The following is a 24,405-nucleotide window of genomic DNA, read 5'->3' on the forward strand; positions in this document are numbered from 1 at the left end:
ATGTTTTGCAATTAATGCATTTTTCTTTTCTCAGCACCCACAAGTACATGGTTTGTCAGTGACAGATCTCGCTAGAATTTGACAGTTGTGAATCGCTTTCCTTCCTTTCCTCCCAAAGATACCCCTTGAGGAGGAGAAATCCAGATCCAGGCTTCCAGTCTAAAACTGGAGAGTTTTCTGTTCCAGCAGTAATATTTATAAGACAGGGTCCACGTGCAGATCCTCGTCAGACACGTATGTTGGGCATCCACCTTGATTCAGCGTCTTTGGACAAGGTATTTCCCCAAATTTCTGCCAGGTGCCGCCAGGCCGGTGTGCCGCAGTGGGGCAGGCGGCATTCGACCTTCGGTGGGGACCGGTTCGATCTCCACCTCCGCTTAATAGCTGATACTTTAACTGAGCTCGATAGCAAGTGTCGCTGGTGTGTTGGTTTCCTTGAATGTGGTTTGAGGTGCGTAAATGGGGGTATTTCGAGGGCTTGGAGCACGAGGCTGCTCTCACCTCTCCGGGCCGTAGCGTTGCCGGTCCAAACCGACCTGCCGTGCCCGCGTTGGAGTTCAGCCTCGCTCGGCCCTCCGGGGAGGCTTTCCCACGGCCCAGAGCGGGCGTAAGGGCCTGGTCCGGTCCCCCCTGAGACCTGAGGGTTGGGCAAAGCCCGCAGACGGGACCCAAACCGCCAGGTTTAACCGCCCGCTGGCCAAAAAGTGAAAAAAACCCTCGAAATCCGCACTGGTAAGCTGTTATCTGGTGTTTTTATGTATTATCTAGTTCTGATTACGCATAACCACATAATAGATGTGGCGCTGGGCCCTGGCCTTGTCGGGCAAAGCGAGGCCCAGCTCGGACCGCGTTGCCACCACGGTGCTTGAAAAGCCACCGCCGGGCTGTGACGGCCACCGCCTGCGGGTGCTGCGGTGGCCCCGGCACCTGGGGCCTCACGCGGGCTGCTACAAGCTGTCCAAACAAGCCGTGCTGGTTGGGAGGATGCTGCCATCTCCCTCTTCCTCCCCACCCTGTCACCCGGGGGACTCGCTCTGGTTTTAAACAGATTGAATGGTTTAAAAGGCCGCACGGGCGGTTTAGTAAACACGGAGCGCGCTGAGTCAGAGCGGCAGGCGCTCGGCTGACGGGCTTTGCTCGGGGAGGTCCCTCGAGGTGGTTAGTGCCGGGGAAATCTCAGCCCTGCTTCCAGCTACTGCCGCTCTGACCGTTTCTGGTTCTGTGAGCGAAGTCGTCGCCTGAATGTTCGCGGAGTTGCGCTCTGGGTATGTGCAGAAAAGTAAACGCGTACATCTCCAGGTGCCACCGGAGAGCTGTTTCCGTGAAGATGTAAATCCTGCACGTTTTCCAAACCCGGATGATCATGGTGTGCAAGTCAACGTTTCAGACTGCACGTGCTCGCACTGTTGGAGCTGCGTGCGGGTTGCTCTCCAGGACCAGCCCGTGATGCCCCGCGAGCAGTCAATCCTCTCGCTCCCCGCGGTGCCCCCGGGACAAGCGCAGGGCAGCCGATGGGACCGATGCAGAGCAGCGCTTGAAAAACAGGCTAAAGAGGTCTTTTTTGCGCAACATGCTGCGTTCCCGAGTGCATAAGTAACAATATCTCTGGGTTTCCCCCGTGGTTGACAGTCATCTTCATTTATTTTGAGAGGCTACGGAAGGGTAAGAAGTTCAAATAAGGTAAACCATGAGGGGGACATTATTACCCTTTGAGTGCTTAAAATATCTATTCTAGGAAAACAGATTAAAATTCCAAACTGAATCAATGTTTTAAGCTACCATCCTTAACGATAATGTTTTCAAGAAATTGCATTTAGCCATGAAAAAATCCATTTAATTGTGTTTTATAATTAATATGATTTAAATGGTTAGCATGATAGCTCAAAACCTAATGGGTGATCCATGTGGCCGGTCGTTCCAAGGCTGCGCTGGGCATACGGACGTGAAGGTTGGTAGGTGTCCTAACATACTGCGCTGAATTGTGACTGGGATCCCTTCAGGAGCCACATCCTTAACTTTCATCTTGTCAGGAAAATAAATCGAGATGAAATGGAGGGCAGTTTTACGTTAAATTGTAACCCCTTCAGGAGCCAAGGAAGCTGGTTTAACAGGTCTACCGTTTTACCAACAGCCTGTTCTACACTGCCAAGGGTACCTTAATCCGATCATCCTCATTTAAAATTTCTGGAGAATTTACCTCATAAAGAGCTAAGAAATATTAATTGACCTTGTCTCTATGTCTAATGCCAGCGGCCAGGTGGAGATTTCAAGTGCGTCAGGCCCTGTGCTTGGTGCTGGCAGGATGCTTCTCTGATACCTCCTTCCCTTTCCCGCTCCAGCATTTGTTTCACCAGCGTCAAAGGACTTTCATCCCTACAGAGCGTTTACACCCGAAGCTGTGTTATCTCTGGTTGTTTTTTGAACCTGGTTTGATGGCTACGGACGGGTACGTGGATGAAAATAACATCTACATTCTGTGGCAGGTCCAAATCCAGATGTTTTTGTTTGTGGTTTGCGAAAGTCTTATGAAACACTGAAACACAGTCCCATTGGTCCCTTACGTCTTTCATGGTTTTTTCCCTTTGTTGAGTTGAAATCATCGCTGCGGTCTCCAGTGCGGATGGTTCCTTCCTTGTGTTAGGCCTGTTGCGAAAGCTGGTTTGTGGTTTCTCAAGCGGGCGTTCTCAGAGCAGCGGCAGCGGTGCAGGCACCCGGTCCGCGTAGGTGCGGGGTGGGCAGGCGGCGGGTGAGAGCCGCTGGCCGGCCTCTGCCGCGGGCTGGCACGGGCGAGAGCCGCAGGAGCCCTTCGCCGTGGGTGAGCCCGCTCCGGCGCCGGAAGCCGTCTAGCCACAACAGCACAGGATGGTGCCCCACCTAATTACGCCGTTGAAAGGCAGGGCTAATTAATTGAGGTGGAGTGCCTCGTTAGCACAGCGATGTTGCTTCCAGGATCGGAGTTGGTTTCCCGGCACGTGGAGGCTGACCGGCCCGCTCGGAGCCAGCCGGATGGGTCGAATGAGATAATGCGCGGCATGGGACAGGCAGATCCTAGGTGGGTAGCTAGGAGGTTTCATAATCACATCCTGATTTTTCCGCTTTCTCACACCGTGCGCTCAGGAAGAAAACATTGCTACTCACGCAATGAAATGGTCGTCTTGCTGCGCCCCGGCCTCCGCTTAGCTGGGGAAGCAGAAGCACGTTGGGGCTCCCCTGGATTTACAGGGAACTGGCATTGGGATTTAAACCCCAGTGCTCAATTCCCGCTCTGGAATGGAGGCTTCTTCCCAAGGCCCACGGAAACCAGTGGTAGTCCTGCCGCTCCGTGTGCTGTTTGCTCTGCCCTTTGAGGAGGAGTCACGTAAAAGCGTGATGGGGATTCATTTCATTTATAAATTTGTAACGGCCTTGGCAATTCTGATCACACTCCAGAAACCTGTTTAGGGTATGTCCTCATTTCCTTACGAAATGTCTCGTCTGACAAAGCATGTGTTCCTTTGCGTTCTCCCCAGCGAACTCTCCCCGGAGTTGGGTTAAGGCAGTCTTTGCGCTCATTTTGTTGGACCCTCTATAAGAGGGGGACTCTCATGTGGGTGTGTTTTTCTCCTGACTTGCGAATAGGGCAGGAATCCTCCAGGGCAACAAGGAATCGAGCCTGGTGGGTAAAATGATAACGTGTCGAATCGTGTGTTTGCTCCCTGGGATAAAGTGGGAACGGAGCAATCTTTCCCTTTCATTCAGCAGGCCAGGATTAGATCCTGCCCCTCTTGCCATTTCGGTCTCTCCCTATGCCCGCACGCAGGCATCCCTACTATGCAGGCAAATCCCGTTCCCAGATTGCCCGTGATATCACTGCTAAGTGACATTCGACAAAATGCTTCCTGCATTCTGTTACTTCCATTTGGCACCGCAGAAGCCCTGTCACTTACCCCGCTGATTTGTGGCAGCCCCCACGCGCCACTGTTCACTGCCGTGGGCTGCCGCGCGGCGAGGGGCCGCGGCCGAAATGGGCCCTGCCCTGTGGGGAAACACTCAGTGCTGCCTTAAGGTGAGATGGCATCTCCAGTCTAAGTCCTTGTTCAGAACTTCTTCAGCTTTCCTGGTCAGCCAGCGTTTGGGATTAAATGTTCAGGCTTATCTTCAGATCAGAAACGAGGTGTCTGGGAAGTTTCAGCCACCTGAAGGTTTTTGTAGCGTTTACACCTCGTTATCATGCCGACGTGCAGCATTAACTTTGCTTCCGTACCTCACGCTTTCATCTTTACACTAAAGGTTTAAAGTTGAGGTTTACACGGCTGATTTAGAGTGTTTGTGTGTGCTTTCGACACATGCACACCCACAAACCAAATGTAAGAGTACTTTTTGAATTGCATTCAAGACCCTAACTTCTTGTTAGCTGAACTTTTCCAGTGGGTCTCCAATGCTCCATTTCAGTTGAAGAGAGATGTTAGTAATATTTATTCTTTGGGAATGGAGAATCATGACTGAACGTGCTCTACAACCTGCTGCAATGCCTACCGAGGCTGCGGCCCTTCTTTCTGAGGCAGCGTGGTAAATCCGGCTCTTTGCAAGGCTGTGCTTCGGGGGTGGTGGTCTTCTGGCACTCTACCCCCTCTGCACTGCAGAGGTTTATCACAGACTGGTGTCTCGGGCTAACCCGTGACTGCCTCTTCCGTGTCATCGTCTTCCCCTAGGAAAAGCAATGCTCTTGGTACTGGTGCTCTCAGTACCCTGATGGCCGGTCCAGCTGACCCTGGACACTGACACGGGAGAGGTAACGCTGATGGTAAGTGCTGCTTGTGGGCACCAGCAGTTATTGCCACAAAGGCTGGCAAAATGGTCAGGAGGCTTGAGCTGCTTCTCCAGCTCCGGACACAATAAACAGCAAACACCCAGCCCTAGATTAATTGCTAAACAATTGCCCAGTTGCTGTCACCAGTCAGTGGTCTCTGCAGTGAGCTGCCAATTACCGTGGCTCCTCAGATGACCTGATTCCCATGACCCAGCTCTGATCCATCCAGCCTGCCCTCGCACTGCTGGGCATCGTGATGACTCTTTGCACGTTTGTCCGGTTCTGCCTTCACCGGCTTCACCAGCACTCAGCACTCCAGCTCCAGGCTGATCTCTCGGTATGAGTTTCCTCGAAATGTCTCACTTTTGCCTATCAGAAGGCTGCTTTGCGCCCCCCGTGACCGGTCTCCCTCCTCTCGCCTTGGAGACGTGAATCACAGGCATCACGATCAAAGCAAGGTCTGAGACTGACCCGCTGCCCGGTGCCAGGAGCTCTGCTGCGTCCTGGCTATTCATAAGCTCCTCTGTTTGTCATCGAGGGCTTCCGTTTACTGCTTGATGTCCAGATGCTTTCGTTGCCGTAAGATTTATTTCACCTCATTTCAGCCACCTAAAAATTACAGAACATTTTCAACTAGTGGCTGTTTTTTAAAGAAAATTTATTGAGAGCTCGGGAGCTAACCATCCTGTTGCGCAGGAAGATCAGGAATTTCAGCAGAAGCCAGCTCGATGAGGCAAGGAGCTTCTTAGTGAGCTAAAATGCAGAAAGAGAGCAGGCAAAGAGTGAGAACAAGGCTGGTAACAGGAGCAGTGTAAAGACATTGTTCTGGCATGGGAAGGAGAGGGGCAGGCAGCAAGGAAGGAGCAGCAGGTTAGGGACAACTTAGAGGAGATGGGTTTGTTCAAATCTGTAGAGCTGGCAGGATTCAAGCTGAAAAAGCTGGCTGAGGTGTTTGCAAGGCCACTGTGTGTCATTCCTGAAAAATGGTGGTGATGAGGGAGGTCCCTGACAACGGGAAAAAGGCCCATCTTTGAAAAAGCGAAATGAGACTTGGGGAGCTATGAGCTTGGTCCCTGGAGAGGCCGCTGAGCGTGTCCATTGGAATGCATGTCCCAGTGCGTGAAGGGCATGGAAGAAAATCAGGATCAGTTAACACGGGTTTACCAAGGGCAGATCGTGCTTGACCACCCTGGCCGCCTCCTGCAGTGAAGGGCCTGGCTATGGGGACACGGGGAGGTGTGTGGGTGTGACACACGTGACTTCGGTGAGCACTTCGGCATCGCATCCTTCCCGTGGAAGCTGAGGAAGTGTGGGCTGGACAACCTGACTGTTAAAGGAGGCGGGTGTTGCTGGATCACCTGGCTCAAGCCCGGCGATCGACGGCTCACTGCCCGGTTGGTGGCTGCTAACAGAAAAGAGTAAGGGGCGGCTAAGAGCAGCCCACGGCTACCTGAAGAAGCGTTAAAACAACAGCAGCACCAAACTTCTTTTTGTAATGGCAGGTTACTGCCTGCTAAAAAAAGAGGCGATGGCCACAAGTTGCAGCTTGGAAGAAGCGTGTGGGGAACCAGATTGGACATAAGGGCAGACTTCTTCGGCAGAAGGGGAGCGCAGCAGTGGGACGGGCTAGCAGCTGGGGAATCTCCATCTTTGGAGGTTTTCAAAACTCAGTTAGACAAAGCTACTGCCCTAGTGCTGGCGATCAGCTGTAGAGCTAATGCGGGGTAGTCCTGCACCGAGTGAGAGCCTAGACCGATGACCTCCGGAGGTCCCTTCAGCCAGCTCGTGGGATTCTGTGATAGCGAGCTGCCTTCGGTAATTACTGGAGGAAGCCAGGCATATCAAGGAGGTGATTCAAGCCCTCCTAGGAGAGGCGCTCAGAATAAACCAGAGTCACCCTTCGGAGGTCCCAGTCACTTTCCACTGACTGTGCAGGAGCTTAGGTGATTAACTTTTAGGTGGCTAAAGATAGCTGGATGAACCCCCAGCCCAGTGACATTTCTCCAGGCTAATATTACTGCTTATCAGGGTTGCTCAAATTACATTGCAGCTGGCTCCGCGGTGGAGCTGCACTCATCCTGGCTGTTGACTCAGAAACATCGCCGCTGCTATGGCAGATGAATGACGAGCAGCCGTCTCGGGCGCTTCGAGCCACGCGAGCCGGCCGGAGTCACGCCGCAGGCATTCTTCCCTTTGCTGGAAGCCGCCTCTTTGGTTACTAAATGAGCTGTGGCTTATTTCTCCTTGGGAGAGCTGCAGCGTGGAGACAGCAAGTGGTTTAGTCTCCCATAGTTCCTGTGTCGTTCCCTACAGGCAGGACATTTTTCTTTCTCCCTTTCATGTTGCTTTCTGCAGTCCCCGTGCCGTCGCTTGGTAAGTTGTCTCTCCTTGCTCCCTGGAGTCTTTCAGCTTGAACCTGGGTGTCTGTCTGACGATCTTGGCCGGTGCTGCTTTAATCACTGCCTTGGCATCTTCCGCCCTTCTGGAGCCATTTTTCTAGGGGCTGAGCTTTTCCCAGCAGCCTTTCTGGGCAGCTGAAGTCATGCGTCCCAGAAAGGACCTGTCTTTAATTAGAGACTCCTTGGTGGCTCCAGAGCGAAGCGCAAATGCCAGGATTCTCAGCAGGGCAGCAGAAGAGTTTACGTCGTCGTCTGCTCGCTGCTTGGAAAAGAACACAACCAAAAATGCCCTCCAAAGTCTTGGCCGTATTTTGCCTGAGGTTGTCGCGCATGTCGAATGCTTTCATCAACAATTTCAGCCTTACCAGCATTATTCCTGGAAGCAGCATCTCACTCATTTCCTGTCATTTTTCGCAATTAGCAGTAGAAAGCTTTCGCTTCAGGTTTTTTTTCTATCACTATCTTTCTCTGTCATCTCTGAATACCAGCTCCATTGTTTCTGCTGCCTTTGAGCTCGCGTTGAGATTCTGTGTGCTTTCCCCCCGGCTGGATTTCCTCCAGTGCCACCTCCTGACTGCTGCTCTAGCCGCCTCTCTGCCAGTTAATCACGCTGCCGTTCTTCGCCTGCCTTTCACCTCCGTCGCCGTATTTCACGCCTCAGCGCTGGGTAACAGCGTAAGAAGGTCCCACGTTTCTAAAACAGCCTTTTGCTCGCAGAGTTGTTGAGACACGCTGCAGCTTCAGCCCGCTTTCCGCTCAGTTGCCGGCGCTGCCCGTTTCCGTGCCCTCCGCAGACCCTCGCGGTGCCCTGCTGAGACCCAGCACCCGGCCTCTCCCCCAGCCTCCAGCCCGCGCCGGGTCCCGTGGGCAGGCAGGGCCCGTCTCTCCGGCCGGGCCTCCCTCGCGCCCCGCGGGCGGGCTTTGGTGCAGCTGCGGGTGTGGGAAATGGGAGGGGGGACGGCCGGAGTTACCTGCAGAACTGGAGTCCCCAAAATGCGGCGAGGAGGGGCAGGAGGGCAGGATCACCCGTTTGTTCGGGGAGTTGCTCAAGAGACGGGTCCGGCTCCACCTGTCCCACCGGTGCTCAGGCTTCTGCCTTCCTTAGCACATCCGCACTTATCTTTGCAAAAGATGTAATTAGTCTCACTGCACACAATCAGCTGTTGGGGGAAAAAAAGACTGGATCTCAATCTGCTGCCGTTCCCACGAGTGGCGATTGCTGCGTGATCCCAGCGCCCGGCCGCGGCCCTGGCAGCGCGCAGGGGTCCGTACGCCTGGGAGCGGGACCGTGTCCCCGCACGGCCGCGTCGCCGACACGCGTGCCCTCGGGGAGCCGGCCAGGCACGCTTGGCTTTTCCGTATTCACTGTTCTTTACCTTTCTAGCTTTTGTGGTTGAGAAAAAGTTGCAGATCTGACCCAGAGGTGCCCAAAATACCGGCATTCTCACTCCTGATTTTAACCAAATGGCTGCGGTTGTGCTCAGCTCCTCTTACGATGCTTCCCGTGAACTTTCAAACCCATCTACGGAACAGTTTTTTCCAGCGTATTCGCTGGATCTGCTCGAACAATGGCTTAATTCAAGGAAGTCGCGCTCTGCTTGTGGGCAGCCACGAATGCCCCCACAGGATGCGTTAAACAAATGAATTATTTCGTGTCGGTCGTTTGCTGGGCACTGCCAGGGGTGACGGTGTACACGTGCGCCCAGCGTGCCGCAGCCGCAGAGGCGGCCGGGAAGGCACGGGGTGAATGGCCCACAGCCCGCACCAGTCCCCGTTCGCTCAGGTTTTGGCAAGTTGTCGGTTGATAAACCTGTTTCACCGAACACGTTGTGTGCTCGGGGGCCGAGAGCGATGCTAGGCACCGGCTGGGAATTATCACGGGGTGTATGATGCATCTTGCCCTCTGAGGCCAAAATAGCCACGTTCTGCTGTCGCGAGGGAACCGGAGGGGTCCCTGCGGTGGAGCTGGGTCTAACTGACCTTTACCTAAGCCCTGACCATCTGCGTGCCGTGGCAAACCCCCCCGGCCACCACCCCTTGCTTTCCTAGCTCGTGCGTCTCATCCGCATCCCGACCTGCAACGAGACGGGTCTCGGCCGAAGCCTGGTGGGTCCAGCCCGCGGCTCGGCTCGTGCGTGCGGCTGCGCGGGGAGGGCTGCTGCTCCCTACGGCGTCCGGGGCTGCTCGGTGCCTCGCCGCGCTGCGAGCCCTTAGTCATTAGCGGTCGAGGGCTGAGACATGTGAATGAAGCCTCCAGTGTGGGGTCATGATATTGATCCCCCTCGCAGAATAGCAGCGGGGCGTGCAGATGATGAGCCAGACCTCTCCCTTCCGGCGGAATCAGGCCTTATCACCTGTGAGCGCAACAGCAGCGATAGCAGTGTGCACCAAAGACACCGCGTTATGCAATCAGGGTAAACTGTCGTGAAGTCCTCTCCTGTACTCTACGGGATCGAGACTCCCGATGTCAGTGTTGCATGGTTTCTAAGAAATGTCTTTGTCTGAACGTGTTTCAATTTTAAATTTTAAAATTTTTGTAAATTATTGGAAATATCTGTAAATGGGCAAAATATTCAAATGTGCCTAAAACCCCCAGAACGCAGGTTGTGTCCTATTGATTGGCACTGAGAGGTGGGCACGTTTTAAAATGACACCCTTCGTGGTATTTCCAAGCGTTGCTGCAGGAGCCTGGTGGCACGCTTTCAGACGGCGCCTAAAGCAAAGTTTTAAGTGCCTGTAAGCAGTTTTGTGCAGCCGGATAAACATTTACATGTTTCCATGCAAGGCCGTGAGGACCTGACCCCCCCTCGCCCCCCCCGCTTCGCCGTCGGAGCGGGGCTCGGTTCAGCGAGTGTCCCGCGCTCGTGCGAGTTAGCAGGCGTTTGCTCGTGTGTGTTTGTACTCCAGGCTTTCGTTTCTTGTGCGTGTTCTGCTGTTCGAGGCTTTTTTCTTAAACTGTGTACGTTTGTGAAGGCTCCGCGTTCAGGGAAGGTTTCGGAGCCAACCTACTGACAAGCCGTGCGCGCCAAATCTGGGGACGGCTCCAGCGCCGTAAGCCTCTCCCAAGCAAAAGCGACCGCCTGCTTTCTTTTATTTTAAACGACCAGATTTGCTCTCGAGTCTGAGCTGCTGCTGCGGGAAGGCTGCTAGAGAGGGGCGGTATCTCTGATCGGATCGGCTGGGATCGATGGAGAAGCGGCCGCTTCCGTGCCCCCCGCGGCCCCCGGGAGCCTCCCCGCGGGGCGGCCGCAGAGGCAGAGCTGAACCGTGCGCCCAGGCACGCGCGTGGGGAGGGCGGCCGTCAATGTTGCAGAAGTTCGTAATTATAAATAGCTGCAATTTATTGCAGACAAGATGCAATTAAAAGTAAATCACCCAGGAGACGTCTTAGTGGCACGGTAAACAAATGGCTTTGCATGCAGACCAGCACATACTGTAAGAGTTTTGAAGACCACTGTAAGTTGCAATACCTTACTTTTTAACCTCCATTGTAAGGAGTTGCTCTTTGACTACGTCTACATAGAAAGCAGCCCTTTTTGATAGGGACTCTTAGCTTTATTTGTGAGTTTCTGCGTGCCGAAGGTTACGAGTGAAGTCACAACCCGTTAGAAGTTGCTGTTTCTTTTTTTTTGCAGAATTGAGGGTGAAGACTTTTGCCAGTGTAATCAGTTCATAATTTGGTGTTTAAGAGCTGAAATGAGCTGCGTTTGTAAAGGTGTCTGCAGATACTTGTGTTCGGTATTTCTCGCTTGCCAGATGGACAGTGGGTTCACAGGTAGTAACCGTCGGTAGCGGCAGCCTGTTTCGGGGTGTCGAGCTAGTTCATGGGACTTAGTTATTTGGCGTCTCCCATATTCTGTGGAGCAAAGGGAACGGCAGCTTCTCTCCAAGGTTTTTAGTTACCTGTTTGCAATCTGGTGTTTTGGCCACTCTTTTAAGACTTTTTAGCCTTTCTGCTTTCAGCCAGAAGCAGGAAATCCTGTGTCTTTATTTGCTTAAAAGTGACTAAGGTGGCGGGAGAGACTCACAAGTGAATCAGCAGAGGGAACAACTCACTTTGGAGTTTTGGGTCTTGTTTCAAAAAACGTTTCTTAACTTGGCTTACGGCCTGCTAAGCGGAGGGCAGAGCCGCGGGGCGCGGGCCGGGCTGGCGCGGCCGGACCAGGCCCTCCGCGTGCGCGACCTTGGCGGGGCTCCGCTCCAGAGCTCGGCTGCTGCTGCGGAGCCCTTCCCAGCCAAGGCGGTGGTCTCCTGTCACCCACCGCCCTGCAAATGCTCGGGAAGAAAGGAAGTCTCGAGTCCATGTTCGCTAGGAGCTCTGAGGGTGAGAAAACTGCAGCACAGCCAGGTCGCTAAATGGGAGAAGAGCTTCTGAAAGGGGACTCGTAAGTCACTCTGCTAGTAAGAGAGATTTTATGTTTTATCATCTCAGAGAGATCAAAAAGAGGGCAAATAATAACAAAAAAAAAAATTCCTGCGGAATACTGGCATCTGTAGGAATTGCATTTAAACACGTTAGAACAGAGGCATTTTCTAAGCACGGATTGAAGACCACCAGACACCGTGCTTCCTTCAGAGACCGGCAAGTGACAAGTCCCCTGCGAAGGGGCTGTGACGAAATGTCACCTGAGCTCCCACTACACCGCCGAGATCAAAAGCCTTACCTAAATGCCATGCAGTTCTTAAAATAAAACTGAAACAAGCTCCTTCCAGGAGTGGCATTCGTTTGTTCTTTATTACGTCCCAGAAATGATTTTGCACATGGCACTGGAAAAAATTACGGAAATGCCAGTCAGCGCGTGGAAGTAATCTAGCTGGTAAGAGCTCGGTTATGCAACGCCCAAATATAAACTGAAACATGATATAGTTGCGGACACGTCAGATAGTTTTCCGGGAGATTACACGCAGAAATTGTACAACCGCTTCGGTAAGGGACTGAGTCGCTTCTGCTGTCGGCGAGGCTTGGCCGCAGGTCCCAGCGCGGGAGGAGACTCCGGGTTTAGCCGTGCTCCTCGCGGGGTTTGTGCTCCCGAGGTTCACGGGGACGTCGGGGCAGGAGCACAGCCTGTAGCACCTAAACCCGTGTTTGTGGTTTGTTGGGATCCGGGTAGGGACCAGGGAGCGCGAAGTGGTGTCGTGGGGACCCGCTGCGTGTCCCATGTGGGGCGCGGGGGACAGACCCCGCTCTTCTGCCGTAAGGCGTGCTTCCACTCGTCAGCACCAAAACGTACGATTAACTTTAAAGTATCACTCACATGTGATTAATGTGGCATATATCCCCGAATACCAACTGTTAAGGAAGCTAGAAAATGTATGTGTTTCCAGTATAAGATCATTCCCACGGTAATTATTATATTTTTGGAAGAGCAAGTTCTAATTCTTTTTAAATCTCACTGTTACTTCTGGATATTTACCTAACTTTTAACAAATTCATGTGCTGTTTTTCAAAAAGCCCTGGCGCAACTGGAGCCGCGTGCGTGGCAGCACAGCGAGTGCTTTCACCGCTTGTTTGTGAACAGGCACGGCGAGCGAAGGAGCAGCCGGGGCCGTGTCCCGGGACCGAGCCGCGCCCGGCCGGGCCCCTCGGACGGCCTCCACGGGACGGTCACCTCGCGCCTAGCTCCAGCTGAGCTCTTGCCGTCTCCCCCTGTCCAGGAGGACGCAACCAGTGTCTTCTCTTCTGCAGGGCTTGCGGGAAGGCGGCATCTCCGCGTACCTACGGCACCGCTTTGCACAACCACGCGACGTTGTGCCGCTCGCCGCCCCTCCGCCCGGGTTTCCAACACCGTCACTGCGTTTTTATCTCGCTTCCTGAAAACTTAGAAATGTAGAAGTGCCTGTAGTTTTGCCAGCCCAGTACCAAAGCGGTCTGCTCTGTAGCTAAGCCCTAAGGTTTACACTTCCGCAGGACGGCACGCGAGGCCGGCGGGGCCGATCCGCCCAGCTGGTCACTGCTCCGAAACCGGAGAATAGCAGATTACAATAATACATTGCAGTTTGTTATTTAAACATATGGCGAGCTCCTGTCTCGTTTGCGTGACTAGCTGCTTGCTTCTGTTCCTAAAATAATGACTTTGTCCATGCTAATCTTATCAGTAAATACAAACATTTTTGATTGGAAGGAATCTGAGCCCTTCCAGTTCAGCTGATTTACATGACAAACTGGTGGATAGAAAGTGTGGAGGTTCGCAAGGAAAACACACCCCAGTTCCGCGTTCATCTGTCTGGGTGTCCCCACCTGCTTTTTCCATCTGCGCGGGAGGAGGTTACTTGCTGCGTTTTGGGCTCTGCAAGCTCGGGACAAGCCTTAACTTCCGATGATACCGCGCTTCAGATTTACTGCGCTCCTTCCAAGCGCATCTCTGCGGCGCGCTCGCCGCGAGGTCACGGCGGGGTTGGTCTCTGGCAGGGTTTATTTGCTGCTGTGAAACTTTGGACGCTGCCCGCACACGCGTATAATACTGATGCGGTCCGGTGGCTTTATGGACGGGGATAACGAGGGGGAGCAGTTGCCCTCCCGAGGGCGGCGGGAGCCCGTGCTGGGTGCGCGGCGGCACGTCCGAGCGCTGCCGTCCCTGCTGCCTGCGCGGCCGCTGCCGTCGGGCACGCCGGGCCCCCGGACGGCGGCACGTTAGCGGGTTAAGCGCATGCCACGGCAGCGCTGCGAGGAGCAGTTACACGCGCAGGGAGATTTCTATGATTCACTGTATCCGCTTATGCAAACCTTTGCTGTTGGGCTGGGGCCGCGCGGGAGCACGTTGCCCTCGCGGCAGGGCGAGGAGCTGAGCCCGGGGCGGGTGGGCAGCGGGGGCCGGCGGGGCTGGGGAGCAGGAGCCGGCGGGGTTGGGGACCGGGGCAAGGCGGGGTTGGGGAGCAGGGACCACCGGGGAGCAGGGTGGGGGCAGAGGCCAGCGGGCTTGGGGAGCCGGCGGGGTTGGGGACCGGGGCAAGGCGGGTTGGGGAGCGGGGCAGGGGGAGCGGGGCAGGGGGAGCCCCCTCCCCGCACGGGGCCGGTCCCCGGCGGCCGGGCGCCCCGCGTGTTGCGGGCAGCGCGGGGGCCGGGCCGGGCCGGGCCGGGCGGGGCCGGGGCCGGGGCCGGGGCGTTGCGGGGCGGGGCGGGCCGGGGCGTTGCGGGCCGGGGCGGGCGGGGACTGGCGAGGCGGCGGCGGCGGCGCGGGGAGCAGCGGCGGCGCATGATGAGGCAGCGGCGCGGCTCCTCGGGCGGCCCCGCCATGCAGAGGCTGCAGCCGCCGCGGCCCGCCTACATGTCCGTGCGCTTGTTTGCAGAGGAGCCCTACCAGAAGCTGGCCATGGAGACGCTGGAGGAGCTCGACTGGTGCCTGGACCAGCTGGAGACCATCCAGACCTACCGCTCCGTCAGCGAGATGGCCTCCAACAAGGTGAGCGCCGCTGCCAGCCCCGCCGCGCTCGCCCTCGCCCTCGCCCCGCCGCCTGCCTTCAGCGCGCCGGGGACCGAAAGGGGCTTTGTCGTTTCCCCGCAAGCAGTGAGACGCGGAAACGAGCAGCCCCCCCGGCCACCCCCCGCCGTGCCGGGCCCCCGGGAGCCGGGCGGCTGCGCGTGGGGGGCCGCAGCCCCCCGCCGCCTCCCCGGCTGCTGCTGCCGTTCGGCCCCAGGCCGAGCCGTCCCGCGCAAACCCCACGTTACCGGTTTTTTCCTAACTGGAAACTAATGCAAGCAGGGATGCTGAATCATAAACCGATTCTGCGGGAGAAGTTCAGCAAACAAGTCCCGTGCTGTTTCCACTTCCTTCTCCGTCGGCGCTTACTGCGGCGGGCAGGGGCGAAGGAAGCAATAAAAGTTTTATAGCCCGAGCTTTCAAGACAGGAATAGTATTTTTTGGAGTTTGTGTGAGAAGGCAGCCGGGGGGCTGGAAGGGGGTTGGCCCGCTGGGAAAGCCGCGTCGTGGACGGTTACGTCCCCCCTTTTGGGCTACCCGTGTCCCACTGAGCCCCGTCCGGACGCAGAGAGGGGAAGGCTGCGCTAAACCGCTTTCTGCGCGGCAGTGAGGAGCTGTGGTCCCTCCACGTGGAAGTGCTTTACGCCTCGCAGGGCAAGCGAAACGGCCTGGAACTTGGTGCATTCGTCTTCCGTCTTCCGAGACGTCTGCAGCCGCTGGTCGGCTTCCAGCTACCTCCTTCTCCTGTGGAGGAAAAGCGTAAAACGGCCTCACGTCCCGCTTTCCTCATCCGCAGCAAATATTGACACGAATTAGCCGGGGGGTTGCGGCTCTCGCACAGCCGTTCCAGGTGAACCTTGCCGTGTGACGAGCCATTCAGCTGCGAGCGCGTGTGTTTAGGAGTGGTCTGAAATACTCGATAATTTGTCAGATTTTCCGTTCTTGAAGTAACCAAACCAACAGCCTGCTGCAGCCCGAGGCATTTAAATCTGTCGCTGGTAAATAGCGAAACAGGCAGATGTTTTGAAAACAGGATGCTCAGGCTCCACGTTATTAAAGAAGAACGGAAAGAGAAACAGTGTAGATAGGAAGAAAGCAAATAGCCCCAGCATGATCCCGAGCACAGGAGCGGTATAAACAGTGACCTCGCTCCTGACCTCCGCTCTTGCCGAGCCGCTGGCCCCGCGCCGCTGCCGCCGACCGACGTCACCGGAGCCTGATAGTAGGCATGGCACAGCTGTTGCAAGTGTGACTCGAATTTCCTGTCTCCTTCCTGACAGACGTAGTTTAGAAAATCCAGAGTTGCAACAAGAGCAGGCGGCGAGGGAGGCCCGCGGCATACGTGTTTTGCAGGGCGATTCTCAGAAGTCCTGCGCCCGAAAGGGAAACGCCGTGCGGGGCGGCATCCTGGCCGTCAACCGAGGCTTTTCGGAAAACAGCCGTTAAAGCACGTGTGTATGGGTTTTTAAGATGTGCGTTAATTACAGGGAAGCGAGGAAACGAGCGGCTGATCCTGCTGTGAGCTAGCAGGCGTCTGAGGGTGGAACTGCCGTCGAGGGGAGCCAGGGCGCGTTGCAGCCGGCGGGATGGACCCTGCACCGGGTCCTGCTGCAGTCGACGTCGAAGGGGCAGAAAGGGGAGCTCTGTTCCCCGCGTGCTCTGTCAAAGCCAAGGTCTGTGGTTCCTAACGCAGCGTCAGGGCCCGCCGGGCTGCTGTGCACGCTAGCCAGGGTCCCCTGCTCTTCCAGCCGTGAGCTCCTGCTGAGCTGCAGCTTACCGTGCAGCAGTGCCTGTCGCGGCAACGTGGTGAGGTGGGCAGCTCGGAGGTCTGCGTCCAACTCACCTTTTCTGTTTTTCAGTCCTTAGAACAGCTAGCTTTCTAATTGAGAGGACAAGCTACCTGGGACAGCTGACCCGCACCCTGAGTTTCTGCACCACGCTGCGTTAGAGATGGCGTAAGGTGGTGTATCCCCTCGCGTGTCCCTGCGCGTGGGGCTGCATCCTCTTCGCCGAGTTCGTGGAAGCACAGGGGATGCAACCAGCACGAAGGGAATTTATTTCCCTAACGTTGCGCTAATCTTGTGCTGTGAGCCGAGCATGGCACTGCAGCCTTGCAGCGAAACAGCGACCTGCGAAGCTCTGCGGGTGCTACGTGCCGCCTTTGCAAGCAGAGCATGCGTCGCTGTAGGACACAGGTTCCCTTTTCTGTTCTTGTCCAGTCCAGCACCCAGCCCAGGTGGTGTCGGAAGGATTTGTGAGCCCTGGGCCCCCTGATAAAGAGGGGATATTCCCTTTCTGGGTGGCCACGCTGTCATATTGCCTTTGGCGTTAGGGAGCTGTCTGCAGCCTCCCTTTCCCTGGCCAGGAGCACCAGACCCTCTCAGCTCTGCTACCTGACGTAGCCTTTGGGCTCTGCCAATGACAGGCTTGGTGCATCCCCCAAATAATAAAGAGGGGCAAGGGTTTTCCCTGCTAAAACATTGGTCTTTGCAGCGCGAAGCTTTTGTGGGGCCTTAATATCGTTGAAATTAGGAATGGAGAGGACGTATCTGAATGGAGTAAGCAGTACCTTGTCACGTCCTTAAATCAGACCAGTGTTATCTGCAGTCCATCTGATGAGTAAATGGAGAGATAACATAATTTGTGGCCTGTAGGAACATTTTAATTTTGAGTAGACACAAGCGTTGTCATCAGCGTGCCTTGGCTGTGCTCTCGCGGTCCCTGAGAGCTCGCTCTCCGCGCAGGGCGCTGGGGCCCTGCAGCACTGCCCCGGAGCTGCAGACCTCGCGACAGAAATCCCCACAGTCTCTCCGTTCAGTTCAGAAGTGGTGGCTCTCAAAGGCGTCCCCATCACTACCAAGTGTTGAATAACATGACTCAAATGCTGCCACCGATGACGTTTCCCGTCATCGGCTCCGAGGGCGGCGGCAGGACGGCTCTCCGTGCTCCTATCTTCGCTGATCGTGCGCCAGAAGCCACTAAGATAAACAGAGCCGATTTCGTGTTGCTCTTATTTCAAAGGGCATTTCGGTCAGAAAAGGGGAGCGAGGCCGCACCTAGCTGTCAGGAGACAGTGGCTAAATAAACACGCGGAGGCTAATGTAAACGGCCGCGGTCCCCGGGACGGCCGAGCGCCGCTCGGGGCCGCGTGCCAGCGCGCTGTGTGCCTGGCGGCCCCGCTCCCACGTGAGCCTTCCCCTGCGCGGCCGTCGGCTCCGAGTCGCGTCCGCTTTGTACGTGATGTTTCCCTTAAGCGGTGCCAAGCTGTTTAGTCTTTCGGTTGCTTTACTGTAACTTCCTTTGTTTAACGTGCTTCAAAACCGCCCGGTGCCTCCCAAAGCTGCTGGGCAGCGGGCGAGACAAAGCGACTTCCCCAGCCCTTGTTTTCCCGAGCCGGGCGCAGCCGCGATGAATCACGGCACGCGGCTGCCGGCGGCTTCCCGCGCTGCGCCTGTCGGTATTCCCCGCCGCTGCCGGCACCGCGGCTCGGCCCGGCTCTCGGCACGGGGACGGAGATCCGGAGCGGAGCTTTTGGGAGAGCGGGACGACGGGCAGCGGGAGCTGCTCGGCCGGGGTCCCTGAGGAGCTTTATCCCCTGTCACCCATGTCAAGGGTGATGTAAGCGTGTGCCAGTGATGTTCACTGTGTTTTAGACTTAAAGCTACGTGAGCAGGAACTGGCCTGGGCCTGTGGATCTGCCCCTGGTCGCAGAAACCCCTCAAAGCTCGAAGGTGTTCAAGATTTGGGGAACTGGGTCTGGCCTCTCGCTGATGTATCAGTCATCACCACCACCACAAGTAGACTTTGAGGTTAGATGCCTTTTCCCTCTTCCCTTTCTCTTGGTTCTCTAAAAGTAATAATTAATTCTGATGCTATCAGATATGTTGGAGCAGCCGCCGTGCCACGGCCGCGGGCAGGGCCTGCTGCCGGGGCCCGTCCAGGTCGCTGCCGTGCAGAGGAGTTGGGGCAGCGGGTCTGACTCTGAGCTGCTTTGCTTGGCACGGTCTCGTTAAGAACCAGCTAGCTTGGGTCTGACCTGGGATTTGCTCGGCACTGAGGATCTCGGAGGATTCTGGGCTTCGGATTTTGGTTCAAATCCACCTTCACAGGAACCCTTCTTGGAAGCCAGCGTCCTCCGGGGAAGACGTCCCTTGGTGGGGTGACTCCTTCGGGAGGGGACAGTGCCCAGGACTTTCTAGCTTGTCCTTTAAAAACTGCTGCTTGCGTTGGGATACAATGGTTTTTAAAGCTCTGCATTCTCAGACTTTTACGTTATAACACTTTAGGGTGGGGCTTAAATAAATAATAGCTCAAAGGCAGGTTCAAAATGAATCATTATTTGAGGGCAGGACTGGAGGGTGACTAATTGTTCAGAGCAGTGACCTCTTTGGAAGCGAAGTGAGGATACGGGAGAGCACGAAATCTGGGAGGAGAAGCCTCGCTCGGGAGCGAGCGGGTATTGCCTTGTCCTAGAAAAAAGCAGGACCGAATTCCTGGAGCAGCCCTAATCCTGACCCTGGTTTTGTCCTGCCCGGGACGCCTTCCTTAGCCCGGCTCCAAACTCCCCCGGATTTTTTACCCAGGTGCAGAGCAACTGTTCTCAGTGAAGCTGCTGTGGTGGAAATATTTTCAGCGGGCGAAGCTGAACTGGGCGATGTTGTGCTATCAAAGCCGGAGCATGTTGCGGGGATGTATCGGTTTGAAGGCTTCTTCGTCAGAGCTCTTAGAGGGAGAGATTTCTCTGATTAAAGCCTTTGCTCTGGGTTTAAAGGCAAACAAATGAGAAGTGCCTCACCTTGCTGCTGCTTCGGCGCAGCTGGGCAAACGCCGCAGAAAAATTACTCTGCAAGTTATTTGCCTATCTCTGGGTGAGAAGGGTTTTTCATTTGGATGTATTTGCATTAATTAGTGCATTGCGTATGGCTTTGGTGCTTGCATTAGGCTCGTTTTCGTTTCGGCACGACCAGCAGCCACTGGTTTTTGGGGGGCTGCGGTGTTGCAGCACTACACAGTCCTCTTACGCAGGGCCTTATTTACTCTTTACCCTGCCTTTCGTGGAGCAGAGTTTTGCCGGTTAAGGGTTGCCAGAGTTTTTCTCATTATGACCATCTTCGAAAAGTCATTTCAGGGCACGACGTTATTTGAATTTTCCAAAGCCTGTTTTCCGACTCGGTAAAACCCCCGCTGGATTTGCCTGAGCGGTGACTGCAGAGCCTGACTCAAATTTAAATTAAATTCAAATCGCTGCTTCATACGTTTAACAAGATCACATTTTTAATTGCGTTGCTCTCTCATTACATGATAAATGTACTTCCCACTCTTTTTTTTCGCTGAAGATCGGAAATAGCCCGCGGGAGCCCGGCGGCTGCCTTGGCTGTGGGCTCTTTTTATGGAGCAACTTGGCTTTGCGCGTCGGCTGGTGCCGTTCGGCGAGGTTCGGGGCTGGGATGGGCAGCGCGCGGCCCGGCCGGTCCCGCTGCGTCTTCCGCCTCCGGTTCTGCTCCCCACGCCGAGCAGCGAGCCGGCGCCGGGCCCGGGGCGTAGCCGCTCGCCTAGCTGGCCTGGAGCGAGGCGTGCTTACGTCCGCGCCGGGGTTTCTGCGGAAGCGGAGACCGACCCAGGCTTTCGGAGGAAACTGCAGCTCGTCCAGCTGCCGGCTGTGTCATCGCCGCTGCCGCCGTCCCCCGGGGACGTGAGCAGCGAGCGTGAAGTTTTCACCCCTGACCGATGCTGGTGCTTTACGTCAATCACAGGAACCGCTAATTTGACGGAGGGCGCTGAGCCCCGCGCCCGGCCGAGCAGGGACGCCCGGTGCCCCGCGGCGGCACGTCCCGGCCTCGCTCCCTGCGCCTCGCGTTTCCTGCATTTTCGTGCAATTTGCGTTTTTCAGCTTCTCACCTCCGCGGCAGCCACCTGGAAGCGGCGCGGCGGCCGGGCTCGCGGCGCGGCTTCCCCTTCCTCGCCCCGCCAGCGCCGGGGGCCGGGACACCCGCCGCCCCCGGGAGCTTCTGCCGCTCTCGGAGCAGACGCTGAAACTCTCCCGGTAAAACCCATTATCCCGTCTGCATCAGATACACGGCTCTGCTTTCATGAGCAGCCACGCTCTGATTTACGGCAAGGCGCTGTTTATTTATCAACATTTGCTTTGTGGATTTCTAAATTATCCTCATAACATGAGGCCAACAAGTTGGTCACGATGCTCCTGCTTTAAAGGCTTCCTTTGAACCTACGTATACATCAGCTCCGCTTTGATGTGAAACTGGAGATTTCGTAACCTCATGTTTACTTTTTGGTTTAAAAAATAAGCTGAAGGGAAAACAAACAAAAAACAAAAAACAAACAGTACTTTGTATCTCATTAAAAATAGTTTCTCGCACATTAAAAACTATATTGTTTTAGGAAACAAGAACTAGAAAGAGTTGCAAGGGCGTTTGATTTTTTTGATGACTGATAGGTGACTGCAGCCACTGCACTTCTCCGCAGGCGCTGGAATATGTCTAAAACCCTTCTCCTTTAGAACTGGTTTAATTGGAAATATACTGATTTTTTTCTTTAAATGTTACATTTAAGTTCACCTTCTCATCATCGTTTGGGCGACTGCTTAAAAAGGAGAATAGATGGAAATCGTGAAGGAACACGGGCAGCTGCAAAGTCGTTTGCAAAATCCTTTATGCGACTGTTGTGGCATGAGGAAGGCAAAGACGGATGATCGTGTTACTCCTCACGTGAACGAAAGCTTTCTCAGCTCTTTTGACTTAAAAACTTTAAAAACCCACCATCCTGCCCTCCAAAACGAGCAGGATTTCCAAATGCCGTCTGGGGAGAGCAGAATAACACAAAATGGCCCTGATGGGGTGGCGCGTTGCTGGGCTCGGGCTGGGGCTGGGGCTCGGGCCGCGCGCTGGCTGCTGCAGCAGTCGGGCCCGATGGAGGGCTGGGTGTCTCGGGGCAGTACCGGCCCGGGACGCCCGCGTCTGCAAGGGGCGGCCAGGACTTCGAAATTATTTCTCCCAGCCTCAAGCAGCGGCGATGAGGTTAATCCAACTTTCCGCGAAGGTGCGGCAGCAGCTGGGCGTCGCGGCCCTCCCCGTGGGGCGGCCGGGCCGAGGGAAGCACCGGGCTCCCTCCCGGCCCCCCGCTCCGACGCGCCTGAGTCACTTCCCTCCTGCGCGTTGATGCTTTCCGCCCTGGGCTCCCGGCCCCTTCCCGCGTCCGGCAGGTAAACGGCGGCGTTCCCGCCGGCTTCCCAGCGTCGCGCGTCCAGCTATTCCTAGGAGAAACGCCGTGGAAATGACGGATAGCAAAGATTTCCCGTGCCTCCGGATCCGGAGGGGTTTCCGTCCCGGTGCCGCGGCCGCACGGGACGGGGGATACGGCCGCGCGTCGCCAGGGCGGGCCGCCGGCAGCGGAGCCGGTAGATGCTTTTCCACGCTGGAGACCTGCAGCGAGATGCCCCCATCAAAGCGCGGGCTGGGACGGCTCCCGCCTGGGCGTCCCGGCAGAAAGCGGCAGCATCGCGGCAGCCCTTTTATCTCCCGATTGCCCTCAGCTCCTGGAAATGACTGCAGCTTTTTCAAGCGGCTTCTTTGAATAAGGACTCTTGGCCCCGGGGGACCTCAGCTGGTACAAGCTGACTTCAAAGGGTTTCCGCCCGCGGCAGCTCCGTCCTCCCGGTCCTCCCGCCTGCCTCCTCCGCGGGGAGCCCGCGCGGGAGCACCTCGGAGGCCGGCTCCGAACCGGGCCCGGAGCCGGAGGGGCGGCAGGACTGCGCCGGGGTCCGCCCCGGCCTGGAGAGCCAGCGGGCTGAGTGTGGGTGGCAGCCCGCTCCCTAACCTGCATCAGCAAGGTGCGGAATCGTTCCCTCCGTAAAAGGACAGAAAAGCAGGATTTACGGCGTGGGAGCAGCCGGCAGAAAGAAGAGCGGGCGCACAGCGGGGCCGGGGAGCTCGGGGCCCCGTTGCAGAGCAGAGGCTGCTGCCGCGAGCGATCCAGGAGCCATCCCGCTGCTGGGACAGTTCCTTTGGTTCAGGTGACTTCTACGGTCACTTCACACCCTGCAAACAGGAGAACTCCATGCAGTACGACGGCTTTTTCTCCCACGGGTCTCCAGATGGGTTTAGACCTCTGTTGAGGTCTATTGATTGGAAGGTCAGGCCTACTTTTATGTGCATTTGGTTATGAAGAATTTTACTTTGGGTTTCATCTTTCTCTACGACGTTTGTACTCTTTTCTAAGCTTTCTGTGCGAGCTCGCTGGTCCTGTGCTCAGGCTGGGTGCAGAGCGGGGCAGCCCCAGCCCGGCTCTGCCTCCCGCTTCTCCGGTGGGAAGAAGCCCGGGGCTCTGGTGGAGCCGCCCTGCCCTGCAACGTCTGCACGTGCGTGTGCGTGTGTGCGCGTGCGTCCTCCTCTCCTTCACCCCTCCGCTCGCCGCTGTAAAGCGCGGGTAACAGCGCTTGTTTCCCCTGCGAAAGGCGCCGGGGCGATTATGAATTACGGGAACAGCAGCACGAGGCCACGTGTTGCTGATACGCGTTGTCGCGGCGGCGGAGCTGAGGCACCACCTCCACGTGCGGGCCCAGCGCCCGAGCCGTGCCGCGCGCCCCGCCTGGCCCGCGTCTCCGTTCGCTCGGGGCCAGAGCAGCGGGGATCTTCTCCTTGCTCGTGTGCAGTGTTCGCTCTGCCGTTTGCTGTCAGAGCGACGTGGGGAGGGAGCCGTCGCGGCGGTGCGCAGGTGCCATCGCCCGGTGCTCTGCCTGGGACGCGCACGAGCGGCAGAGCGGCACGGGCCGCGGCAGCCTCCCTCCGAGCATCCCGCAGCAAGCGGAGCCCGCGAAAACCCCCAAACCCGCCTCCGCCAGCGGCATACGCTGCCCGGGATCCCCAAGCACAGCTCCGGCACGCCTCGCTCCTCCCTCGCCGTGATTTTTAAGTGCACGGTGTCATTAAGGCAGTACCGCCGCGGTGCCAGCGCTGTTCACGTGGTGGATCGCAGCGAAACGCAGAAAGGCCGTGGGTATCCCCGCGCGCGCGCCCGGCACCGCCGGCGTCCCGGCCGGCCTTGGCAGCGACAGCGCTTTCAGCAGTGCTGTAATACTGCTGTCTCCATTTATAAAAGGTTGCTGATTAAAAGCCTGGAAAAGTGAGTAAGATTAAGGCTGTTAGAGGAGATGAAGGGGACAGATTTCAATTTAAAGATCAGATATGGGAGTCCAAAGGTCTTTTATCTATCCTAATCTCTGCTGCAGATGGCTGTATGACCTTGTGTAGGCCATTTAATTGCTCTGTGCCTCTGTGAGAAGGCAAGAGCTACACTTTGTACTTTAATAAGCCTGCTGTGAGGCAGAGGCATTTTTTCAAAGTGTTTGTCCACCGCTTGGAGTTATTTGCCTGGAAGTGGTGATCGTTCGTATAGAAAATCCAGTTGATTCAGCTGCGCTTGCAAGCTGGGCGTACGATCATCTGATCGTGGGGTTTTTCTTGCGGAGATGCAGGCCCCAAGCAGGGAGGTGTTTCGGCACAGGCTTGGCTGCCGGTCCGGGGCCGTGCCCACGTTTGGTGGATGCTGTGACCCAGGGCAAGGTGTCGTCTGCGGGAGCGGGGGAATCGCAGCTCCCCTCTCGTCTCGGGCTTGCTGCTACGGCTCTTTCGCTGCTTTTGCCGCTGGTTCTCATCACCCACGGTTTCTCGTGCGAGGTTCAACGCCTCTTCGTTGGCATGTGGTTTAATGGAGACTTCGTGAGCAGAAGCCACTGCTCTGCGCCTCCTCTGCCACCCCAAGCGTGCCAAGAGAAGAGGGACGC

General features: G+C 56.3%; 1 protein-coding gene across 2 annotated transcripts in view; it reads left to right on the forward strand.

The window, feature by feature from the left end:
• PDE4B (phosphodiesterase 4B) overlaps window positions 1-24,405 on the forward strand; it is a 182,105-nt gene that overhangs the window by 146,825 nt on the left and 10,875 nt on the right. For both annotated transcript variants that reach the window (XM_026113968.2, XM_064516330.1), the window contains one exon: window positions 14,476-14,588. In XM_026113968.2, coding sequence (XP_025969753.2) covers window positions 14,476-14,588 — 113 coding nt within the window. The remainder of the gene's footprint in view (window positions 1-14,475; window positions 14,589-24,405) is intronic.

Source organism: Dromaius novaehollandiae, chromosome 8 (genome assembly GCF_036370855.1).
Source record: "Dromaius novaehollandiae isolate bDroNov1 chromosome 8, bDroNov1.hap1, whole genome shotgun sequence".
NCBI lineage: Eukaryota > Metazoa > Chordata > Aves > Casuariiformes > Dromaiidae > Dromaius > Dromaius novaehollandiae.